The 11982-nt window shown below is 46.5% G+C and overlaps 1 protein-coding gene across 2 annotated transcripts; it reads left to right on the top strand.

Annotated features, from left to right (window-relative positions):
• The first annotated feature begins 7099 nt into the window (after positions 1 to 7099).
• LOC117864999 (uncharacterized) lies at positions 7100 to 10307 on the top strand. Of its 2 annotated transcripts, none has more exons than XM_034749064.2 (3): positions 7100 to 7277; positions 7364 to 7514; positions 8107 to 10307. In XM_034749064.2, exon 3 carries the CDS (start codon positions 8112 to 8114, stop codon positions 10137 to 10139), a length of 2028 nt encoding a protein of 675 aa, XP_034604955.1. In that variant the 5' UTR covers positions 7100 to 7277; positions 7364 to 7514; positions 8107 to 8111; the 3' UTR covers positions 10140 to 10307. The 2 variants fall into 2 exon arrangements, with proteins under 2 accessions (XP_034604955.1, XP_034604956.1); XM_034749065.2 differs by having other exon boundaries at positions 7369 to 7514.
• The last annotated feature ends 1675 nt before the right edge of the window (positions 10308 to 11982 follow it).

The raw sequence follows: 11982 nt of genomic DNA on the forward strand, positions 1-11982 counted from the left end.
TCCCAAACTGATCACAACTCTCAACCCAAATGGTAGTACCTTGAGGCAGTTTTACTTAGGAGATTTAACACAACTTTCTAATACAAAGTTTCTGGAGTTAGCATGGCAGAAAAAGGACAGCTAGACAATCCTTAACGCGGTGCATTACTTTTTACGACGTACTCGAGTTCGGTTCTATTTCTGAATGCATGCACGTCCTAGTCATCCTCTCAACAAAATAATTGCCAAAAATCTTTGGACTTACGTGGTTAGTGCCGGTGGCAAGGCAATAATACGGCTCTCACTATAATAACTAGTCGAGTTACTAGGCATCGTTCGAACGCAACGTTTGTTAGTGTACCTGCAGAAAAACACAACACAGCTTGAACCTTCCGTGCCAGCACTCACGAAAGCGTCCACAACCATTACCGCTCGCTATAGAAACGGCACCCATGCGTTTAATGCTGCATGGACAGCGCAACAACCGTGGAAATAGGTTCCTTTGAATAGAATACTATGACCCTTCACATTCTCGTGATGCGGAATCATGCACACGTGTAACAAACGTGGGCGAACAACCGTGACGATAGGCTCGTTGGAATCGAACCATACCATCCTTCGCATGTATTAACATACGGAACCTACGCACGTATAATAGACGTGGGCGAAACAACCGTGATGATAGGCTCGTTGGAATCGAATTCCCATCACCCTTCGCATACTCGCGATGCAGATTTCAGCACACGTATGATAGACGTGGCAACAAGTACTGGAAGATAGAAGATAACCAATAACTATTAGCCATCTTAAAAACAACCCCAAAATCCCTTAGGGCTCCTCGAACTAAACTCATCCTTAGCAAACTTACGAACTTCTCGATTTTACTTCTTGCAAATTTTAGTTAGAAAAAGAGTTTTAAGGTTTGTTGTTCTCCGTACTGTGCTTCGAGCTCTGATACCAGCTGTGGCGGAACCGCCCAAATTAACCTGACTAAAATGCATTGAAGTCGCCTGACACGCGATTATGCACTTTAACCAAGTCAACTTGGTCGACCGTTAGATTTCCTCCGATAAACCACATAAACAGGATCGAGAAGCATCGCTCACACGAAGGTGAGTAGCACAGAGGTTACAACATTCCATCATGACAACATAGTTCAACAATTTATTACATCAGAGTTTCTGAAATTCAAACCGAAATTTGCATGGTTCGAAGTCAAAGGAAAACAGTGGAAACTAAACGTCGATACATGACATCACGACGGAGCCGATCATGACATCAAAAATTTCTTCCTTCGCCATCCGAGGAAGGATCCCACTCGACGGTCCAGCCTGGAGGAAGCTGGGTCAGCCAAGTGGTACCAACACCCAAACTATTGACATTACCTGAAAAAGATTAGCCACAACAAGGCTGAGCAACTAGTACTCAGCAAGACTGACCCGTCGGAAAGACACGACCGAGACCTAGACATGCAAGGCTTTTTGGCTCTGGGGTTTTCTTTGCCAAAAGCGTCTAAAGTCAGTCCTTACTTTCAATATTTTAGCTCATGTTCTATGTTCTTTATCCATTCTAGATTAGCAACTTATACTAAACAAACATGATTTCCAAGCAATTACTTAACAAGCATCAAGATTAAAATCATCATCATGTTCCATCTTTACTCAGTGCAGAATAGCGATCAAGTAGTCCCAAACTGTGAGAGGCAGATGAATCGATTCGAATTTATTAACCATGCATGGTGAACCTAATCTCACGACATCCGCGCACCACGAAGGGTTGCTTCATTTGTCAGCCGTCCCCATCGATCCCTTAGGCACGTGTCAGGGCCAACTTCCTTTGGCATGCAATGCTCCATAGTCCCGGCCTATTGCTGCACTGTGACCGCACTTGCACCCACATGATGCACCATGGGAACGACGTTCCAAGGACAGCCGGAGGGTATGCCATGCCCCAGTTCAATCAGGTACTAGGCTTCCCCATCCCATACTAGGTATGAGATTAGTACTTTCAAACACTTGATCACGAACGCCGACACGTTTCGACCTTAGTCCATTTTCATTTAGACAGACGGGGCAATCCACCAAGTATCGAACATAAGCCTGACCCCGTCCGTCGTCCTTATAGTTGCGACATAACTGACACATTCAACTCCTATAACTCGCGAGTGACAGGAAATCACTCGACTTTTACCGAAACTTATTAAGCATTGCACTACTCGACCTTAGCAACTAGTATTCAGACAAGGTACTAAGTTTATGCATCTAAGGTTTCATTACAACTCCTGGAACGTAAATGCGCAATCAAGTAATCAGTAAGTGGCATGAAAGTAAAACAGGGAGTTCATGCACCGGGGCTTGCCTTCAGGAAAAGCTTGCGGGTCCTCGGGGTCTTGCTCTGGTTCGGGCTCCCCTTCGAAGGGGTGAAGCTCCTCGACGGGGTCTTCTTCCGGTGCCGGGTGAAGCTCGTACGTTCCGTCGGCGAGATTCAACTCTACACGGAAATGCAATGCAGGGGTTAAACATTTTAGATGGTTATTTCAACACACTTATGTTTTAACACGGACACTTGTAGCAAAGCTACAGGAAAGGTGGGGGAGTTCAACTTCTGTTGGTGGAGAGCAGGATGAGAGGGTCGGATTGGGGGAAACTTAGGGTCTGACCCTCAGCTTTAAGGAAAACCGTACCGAGGTCCCCAGACTCAACACAGAGGAAACCCCAAAATTATTTCACCGATACCCTCGGGTCAAGGAAAAAAAAAGTTACAGCCGAGCCCTCGGGCGAGGCGGAGGAAGGTTCGGCGAAACTTGGCAGGGTCGGACGAGGCGAACGGGAAAAAGATCGGGCGAGATGACAAGAAAAGGGGTCGGGTGAACCGTAACAAGGGGTCGGGCGAAACGAAAAAGGACAGGGGTCGGGCGAGACGGAAAGGACAGGGAGGTTAAGTAGCTTACCTCCAGGTCTACCGGTGAAGCCTTGGGCCGAACAGGAGTAGGCTGGGGCAGGAAGTCGTACGCGCTAAGGCTTGGGCAGCGGCGAGATTTTGACGGTGGTCTGGCGGCGGCGGTTCTTCGACGATGCTCCGGCGGCGGCGGTGTTTCTTGCGGACACCAGCAAGCTCGAGTACCGCGCGGAGGAGCGGGCGGCTGGTGGGTTCGAAGAAGCGGCTGGAGCGGAGAGGGGAACTTTCTCAAGAGGGTGGCGGCGAAATCGTCAGAGTGTGGGGGTGGCGCAAAGGGGTGAGCTCCACGAAAGCTCAGCGGCGGCGCGAGGAGAAAGCGGTGGCTCAGAGGAGAAAGCGGGGCGTAGAGGAGAAAGCGGCGGCGCAGGTGCGGGCGGTGGCAAGGGGTGGCATTGCCGGTGAGAGGGTTCCCTTTTATAGGGCCGGGGTGGCGCGGAGGGTCAAGGCGGGGCTCCGGTGGGGAAAGGATAAGACCGGGAGCGGCGAGTGCTCAGGCGAGGCGGCCATTGGCCGACGACGCCATTGGGCAGAGGAGGCGGAGCTCTGGGTGGTCTTCGGCGGCGATTGGCCTTGGGCGGCGCGCGTCTGGGGCTTCCGGTCTGTCGGGCGGGCGAGGCGGAAGGTTACCGTGGGGGTTGGGCGAGCGGGCGGAGGCGCAGGACGTCGGGGGCGTGTCAGCTTTCTCGGCGGACGGGCGAAACAGGGTTGGCGGAGCAGAACCATGGCAGGCGGAAGGCGGCACGCGCGCGGCCGGCGGTTGGCTAGCCCTGCGCTCGCTCCGTCCTGTCGCAGGCGCGGGTTGGGCGCCGTGGCTCTCGTCCTGTCGCTATCACGCTGGGGATAGGGCGCCGGCGAGCTGCCGGTGGCCGGCGGCCACGCGGCGCACGGCGCGCGAGCGAACGTGCTCTGGCGCGCGGGCGTCGAGGCTCCCTTCGAGCAGCAAGCCCGACCAGCTTTGGAGTGATCCTTCCTCCGAATCTTTCAACACAACTTCCAAAACTCCCTTAAACAAACTTGCTCAACTCTGATTGTTCTTCAAACTTTGTTTAAGGTACTGGTTTAGATTGTGAAAGGATTCAAAGATATTTCCGGCCAAAGTTAGCCAAAAATCTGGGGTTCCAGACTTAGGATTTTTAAGGCACCAGGGGTGAGTTGACGGGTTTACCTCCCTTTGACTGGGGTTTTGAACAAGTTCGGGCCCGATTTGGATCTGGGTTAGTGTAACAAAGTTGGAACACTCTTAAGGTACTACAAGTTTTATTCAGGCCTTGACTTGAGTTTAGATAGGGAAAATGGGAGATGAAAGCTTGCAAGATGGAGGAAAACTCGAATTCCAGGACTTAAGAGATTTTCAGGGTCCTTTAGAAAAACCAGCTTTGGTTGCTGTTTTTGACTTCCTTCCACTCTGAATTAGTCAAAGTACCTTTAACAAAAGTTGTTGGAATTAAAAAGTTTTACAACTCTTATTTGGGCAGAAACTCAGGTTTGTATACAAAATTTCAAGCTTTAATTCAAACTCCAAAAAGAGCTTCTTAGATTTAAAGGTCATTTCACTTCTTAACTTAGGGATTTGATTTGTCACTGGTTTATAGTTAAAAGCACTTAATTTAGGTAGAGTTGTTACACTAAGGATATGTTCCTAGTCTATGGAGGTTTCGAAGGAGCTCGTTGTAAATGGTTACACCGATGCTAGCTTTCAAACTGACCAGGACGATAGCAAATCTCAATTGGGATATGTCTTCTGCCTCAATGGTGGGGCAGTGAGCTGGAAAAGTTCCAAGCAAGAGACAGTTCAGATTCGACAACAGAAGCCGAGTATATTGCAGCTTCAAAAGCTGCAAAGGAAGCTGTATGGATCAAAAAAAATTATTTCTGAGTTGGGCGTGGTGCCTAGTTTCTCTAGTCCGATAGACCTCTATTGTGACAATAGTGGTGCTATGGCACAGGCAAAGGAGCCTAGATCGCACCAGAAGTCCAAACACATACTATGGCGATATCACCTGATTCGAGAAATCATCGATCGAGAAGATGTGAAGATATGCAAGGTGCACACTGACCTGAACATTGCAGATCTGTTAACTAAGCCACTCCCACAAGAAAAGCATAAGATGCATACGAAGTCAATGGGCATGAGATGCTGGCATAACTGACTAGCACTAGTGGGAGGCTTATGATGATGTATTCCATAAAGGTAGTCATAAGATAATGACATCATGTCAATGTTTGTAATCTACATTTTTTCAGTGATATGTTCCATGACTTTGTCATTATATGTGATTAGCGAATATGTGATTCGTTAGTGAAACTCCATGATACAATATTGACATTGTACTAAAAATGATCCCTAGCTTCCATCTGTCATGTGGAACTGTGATGTAGAGATAAGCTGGTACATATATTAGGTGGATGATCTTGTTTCACAAGTCATGGCAATATGGGATATTGCGCCAACAATGTAGGCACGTGTTAGAAACACGGTGCCGGATAGACCCACTATGAGACACCACGAAAACACTGCTATTGGTGAGTCTCGTAACGACACGCATATTACGCCCTTTGACCTGAGATCGGTGCAGAGTCCCGGATTGTTGAGCATTGCATTTTGAGGTTGCTAACACTATTCCGTAACTGGGTAGTTATAAAAGCAGCTTTCAGATGTGGTTGAAGCAAGTCGCAGAGTGTACCGAGTCAAGGAGGAATCTGCCCCTCCCGTTTCAGGGAGAGACTCCTCTGGGCCCTCTCGATGTGATGAACTGAAAGCGCATGGACATGCCTCAACTAAAGGTTAGTCGACCAAAAAAGTTCTTCACTAAGCGAGAAATGGTGCCTTATACTTGGCTAGGTGTCGTGTGGCAGAAGGATATAATATTGACGAGTGTTACAGGTTATGCAAGATATGATCTTCGTGAACCTTCGGGAGTTAGTACGCCTTGCTAGAGGCAAATGCTAACTATTCATCGGAAATGGTTTCCGAGTCATGTTGGTTGGTTGCATGAACTTACGGGATCACATACTTAAGGGATTGGAACACATGGATACTTGCATAATGAACTCTTGTGCAAGTGGGAGACTGTTGGATGCCCAAGAGGGTCTGGCCCAACAAGCAAGTAATGGCAATGTCTATAAAATGCTAATCAAGAGTTAAACCCTAATGGCTAATCCAACCTTGCCGCACGCAAGGCTTCTGACTCTGCCGCACACCTTGGTTTTTTTGTGCGCTGCCGGCTCCCTGCTCCTGCACGCTGCACCTGTCGCACACTTCGCTGGTGTGCCGTCGTCGCGCGCGCCTGCCTGGTGCTTGCTACAGTCCTGCCTCCCGGATCAAAGGTTGATCGTGGGGATCCCCGAGTACATGTCGTGGAGTGCTAGCACGCTCCAGTTCGTCGTTCCATCCCGTACGTGTGGACTGCCGTAGTGGTGTTGCTCGGTTGCGCACTTCGTTAGATCGTACGACTACTTCCTCGACATCGATCGGATCAACTGCTCGCGCTTCATCAAGACTTCCGCTGCGACACGCGACAAGAGAAGGTATAATCTATGATCATCTACTCACAAATGATTCTGTTTACGCGGTTATATTTTTGTGTGCTAGCGAATAGCATACCGCGTTTCGTAACAGGTTTCTTGTCGCGCTCCCGTGGCAGTTCCTCGTCGCACTCCCGCCACAACGCCGGCAACTTCTCGGCGTCGTGCTACGGCGGCCGAGCCATAGATGCTTTGCGGTCCCGCTATGCATGGCGGCGGTGGTGCCTCCGCGTCAGGCTCCCACTCCGACGCCAAGAATATCCCACTAAAAAGATTATGAAACAGATTGATATCCCAGATACCAATCCTCTCCACACAAGATCTTCTAGTAGTAAACAACCCGAAAATGGAGACGCTGGTATGCTTCATCTATCTTTCCCGCTTTAAGTTACCATGAAAATGGAATTTGGCATGCCAACCGGGCATGAAACCAACAGACCCACTCACCCACAGAAGCTTCTCTTATTTAAAAATAAACGGCGACGTATAAAGCTTTTTAAATTGGCCATAGGTGCACCTTAGACTGTTGTTCAAGCCTGGGAATTGCTTAATTACCTAAAGACTATATTGTATTGTTGGACGCCCGGATGCAGCTTGAATTGTGTGCTTACACATCGCCTCCTATATACGGCGCCACCAACCAACAATATAACAAATGGTGATACGACGATGTAGCTCATTGTACAAGATATCTCCGTTTCTCTTCTGGCTTGTCCTAGATCACTCTTCCCTGCCCTTTTCTTCCGAATCAGTGAACTAGACATGCAGGACTTGTTCCTTGTTCTTTCTTAGTCAGATATGGAATATGTGCCTATGTATGTAAAGTAGTTGTTCCTGTATTGTTGTCGGAATAGTATAAAGCTGTCCAAGTTTTTGACTCATGATTATCACATTTTTGCAGATCAGCCACGTTCTTCTCAAGCATTTGAAGGGGTCGTCACTTGGTTTTCTGTCAACTAACCTCATCTCAAAGGCTTGCACGCAGCACACCAGTCACCTCAGCGGATTGGGAGGGGGCGGTATTACCATGAGCTGCTGACAACTTATTACTGGTATGCGTGCCTCTGATACGTTCCTTACTGTACAGTAGTTTACCTCGAAGTATGAACAGAATCATAAAATCCCTCATCATATCAGTTTCATATTTTATTAACTGTCCCAATGTTTATATTTACCTCCAAAGTGCTCTTCATTAAGGATGACAGGTTTTATTTCCTTCCTACACAATCCCAATATAATTACATGGCTAAGCTTTCATACGATCGATTATCTAAATTATCTAGACTTATTTACTATGTTTACCTAGTTTTCCTGATTTTTTTCCTTCATTTCATCGAATCTCTGAATGTTCCTTACTTAGTTACCTCTGATTATAGTCTGCACGCATACAATTTCTTATCGTCTCTTTAGTACTAACAAAAATGATCCATATGGTATTGGTGGAATCTTTGTTTAGGCCCATATTAATTAAGTTTGATTCCTAGTCGGCTCTTTGTATCTTTCAGGCATTTTATTAAGATAGTATTTTAAATAAGTCCAATTCAGCTGTCTGCATCTCTTTCTTATGTTGGCTGTTGATTCTAGTGCCTTGTTGTGAGAGATGCATATGCAGACCCCAAAAGAGATTCATCACTTTGAATGCAGGAGCAATGGCTGTGAGGCCACTGGACTTGTGGAACCGTTGGTCCATCCAGATCCTAATGCTCTTCAGCCTCGTCCTGCATGTTCTCCTCCTCCCCCTCGCTGGAATCCGGCGACGCAGAGCCACTATATTGCTGAGGATCCCTTTGTGGCTCGCATACCACCTGGCTGACACCATAGGGATTTATGCAATTGGACTCCTCTCCCTGAGCAGCGCACCGCGCGACCACCGGCTCATGCCATTCTGGGCACCCTTCCTTCTCCTGCACCGTGGCGGCCCAGACAGCATAGCCGCCTATGCATTCCATGACAACCAACTCTGGCTGCGCCACCTGCAGGTCTTCGTCGTGAAGGTCCTAGCAGCAACATATGTCCTCTACAAACATCTCCCTAAAAGCGACACCTTCCTTGCCCTTGCCGCATTCTTGATGTGGGCGGTCGGCATCGGCAAGTATGCTGAGAGGGTTGTTGCGATCAGGGGCGGTAACATGAGCAGCATCCGAAGGTCTCTGAAGAAGCAACCACTCGCCAGGCATCATCACTTCCATCATTGGGATCAAGGAATACTGAAGAAGACTAACGACGAAGAAGAAGCGCATTTGCGCCGTGCTCATTACATGTTCCACATATGCAAGCGTGCAACAGTTGATTCTTGGCTGGAGAAAGATCCAGAACACAATACCTTGGAGATGCTCAAGGCCCTTAGGAAGGAAGACTCCAAGGGCATGTGGGCATTCTCTGAGATGCAGCTCTCCCTGCTGTACGACATCCTGTACACCAAGGCTGCCGTGATACACACATGGCCAGGTTACTTCATCCGTCTCGCCTCATCTGTCGCCATTGCTGCCTCATTTCTGCTGTTCCATTTCAGTGGCAAAGATGATTACAAGGTAGACGTTGGTGTCACTTACACCTTGCTTGCTGGGGCTTTCCTTATGGAGGTAGCATCTCTGTTGAATTCCCTAGGATCCTCATGGACATATGCCTTCTTGTGCACCACGCGATGGAGTTGGATCCGATATGCAGCTCTATGTACCGGAAGGTGGGATCGTCTTCGCCAGATTGCCAAGACCATCAAGGGAAGTGCTGGCAGCAATAGGTCAGGCAGGAGGTGGTCGGGCGAAATGGGGCAGTATAACATGTTACACTATTGCAGTCGCCGCAGAATGTCCTATACACCCCTTGTAGGCAGAGTTGCTGCGATGTTGGGATTCGAGGAGTGGTGGAATAGGAAGCATTACTCTGCAACAGTCAACATTTCTGATGGCCTGAAACAGGGGCTGTTCGAGTACATACACAGATTAACAGAGACGGGTTTGAACTCACAGGGTGTGATCAGGAAGAGCTGGGGTCAAGACGCGCTTGAGAGGGAGGACAGGGACTTGTATGACCGTATCAAGAAAGAAAGAAACCTCGGTGTTGAGTTCCAAGAGGGAGTCATAATATGGCACATCGGCACAGACATCTTCCTAGCCAAAAGCAGTAGAGATACCGGTGACGCAGCTGATGTGGTGAAGGATATAAGGACTCTGTCCAACTATCTGATGTTCCTCCTCGTGGATCACCCTAAAATGCTGCCAGGCCTTGCCCAGAACATGCTATACCGGCGAACCTGTGAAAACTTATCAGACAGGTGCAAGAATCATGGTCATCAAACAACTGGAAATATGGGTACAATGCTCAAGGAAATATTGCGCCTGAACGATGGCCCTAATGTCACTGAACTGAACCATCATGTAAATGAGCTCGCCAACACGGTATACAAGGAGAGGCCAAAATACAGCCACAACGTCCCTCGCCTCTGTTATGCTAATGGAGTTGCTAAAGAACTACTTGACAGAGAGACGGACAAAGGCAGCAAGGCCGTGCTGAAATTGGTCCTTCAAGTGTGGATGGATTTTCTAGTCTACGCAGCCAATCGATGCAGCAGGGAGTCCCATGCCAAGAAGCTCAACAGTGGCGGTGAGCTGACGAGCGTCATCTGGATTATGACAGACTTCCTTAACCAAGAAGCTTATGCACGGCATAAGGATTGAGCCTTGCAGGGAAGCAACCATTACTTGTTACAATTAATTCATTCTGTAGAGATATTCATCAAGAATGTAAGATATATATTTGTCAACAAGTTGTACCGCTCGAGGTTCACAGGTATATTAATTGTTTAATTGCTTCTTGGCTGCTAAACAATGTAATATTTGGACCAAGTTGTTGCGTGTGATTGTGGGTATCCGCAAGGGAAAAAAAAAGCGTGATTGTCGGTGACTCGATATAGTGATACAGTGGCATCCTTATTTTATTGGAGCTGTCAAATGCAGATGTTGTTAGAAACTTCAAGTTCGCACGCCTCTGTTTCTTGCCTTTAGCTCGTATGTTTAAATATACGACGTTTCTAATAACTTCCCTCCGTTTTTAAATACATGATACCGTTTATTTTTTTCATTTGTTTGACTGTTCATCTTTTCTATAAATATTTTTGCAAATAGATAAACCTACAAGTTAAATCTAAATCTAAAGTACATTTGACAATAGACATAATGATACACATTTTAGTTTAGTTAACTAACTCGTTTAATAGATATTGGTGGTCAAAGTTGGAGTAAAAAGTCAATGACGTTGTATATTTAATAATAGAGGAAGTAATTAGCTTACCCTAACATTATATATTTTTAATGAAGGTACTATATTTTTCACTGTTACACGGTCAAAACTCCAACGTATCGTGAGTGCACCCTATTCGACTGTACGTCACAAAGGAACCATGCGTAGATTAGTATCACACTAGCGCTAGTGAATGTTCTGCGACTCCACGTTGTGGTACAGAATAAATTTATGCATCAAACATTAAATTAGGAAAATAGTTAAAAAAATAAATTACTGATCTTTTCATGTTTCAAATTGATATGAGAGTGCATACAATTATTTTAAGCAAATAACACCACCGATCTATTTAATTCATAAAAATTGTGACATGTACAATGGAATTAGGAAATAATTTGATCAACCTTACATGGGTAAATGGAAGCAAAATTTAAATTTATATATATAATACTGCCATGGTTTTTGTGTACATGTGTCTTATACATGATCAAAAGATGACTTAGGAAATTAGCAAATGCTATATTAGCATATAAATTTATGTTTCCAATTACTATATGAAAGAAAATATACAGTACTATATATGTATATATATAGGGAGTCCTCACTCGAGCTAACGGTACAGCAAAGCCAATCGGCTGTGCAGCCCAAGCACAGAACTCCTACCTTCTTCCGTTTCCATCCATCCGGCTATGCTGGCTGACTGCACTGTGCGGGCTGCAGCTGTTGTAGTTAGCTGCTGCAGCTGAAGCACTGCTTCAGACAGCACTACCAAGCCATATGGTTTTGATCAGATCTTACACAAAAATTTGCAGTCTTTGTATATCGTTACACTAAATACTTAAGCAGCCGATATTTACCAAATCAAATCCAATCCAATACATACATCCACAACTACTAAAAAGCACAGAGTTCTTCTCATGCTGTATCGCTATGTTCGTCGTGTAGATTCGAACGTCGCCCCGTTGTGCTGGCTACCTGGGATTGATCCTGTCAACTTTGTTTCTTCATCATTTGATTTTCACCTCCCCTCTCATCCGTCTGCCCACGGACCGAGGGATGGTCCATGGAGAGGATCCTATCTATCTTCTGTGCGACAGGAAGCAGCTGCATCACACGGCCCAGGACCCATTAGCAACTTCTACTCTATCTTCTTCCTCATTGAGAGAGGCAGCCACCACATCTACCGTCATCGTCTTCCTCTCCGCCAAACTACCCTCCCTATTTAACATCCTACTTTTTAGAGCATTTAAAAATACATACTTTTTAAATTTTTTCTTTAAA

This window comes from Setaria viridis, chromosome 7 (assembly GCF_005286985.2).
Source record: "Setaria viridis chromosome 7, Setaria_viridis_v4.0, whole genome shotgun sequence".
NCBI classification, from domain to species: domain Eukaryota; kingdom Viridiplantae; phylum Streptophyta; class Magnoliopsida; order Poales; family Poaceae; genus Setaria; species Setaria viridis.

Excerpts from the sequence above, each read along its gene's own strand:
- LOC117864999 (XM_034749064.2), top strand. The coding sequence starts at position 8,112 with ATGGCTGTGAGGCCACTGGACTTGTGGAACCGTTGGTCCATCCAGATC.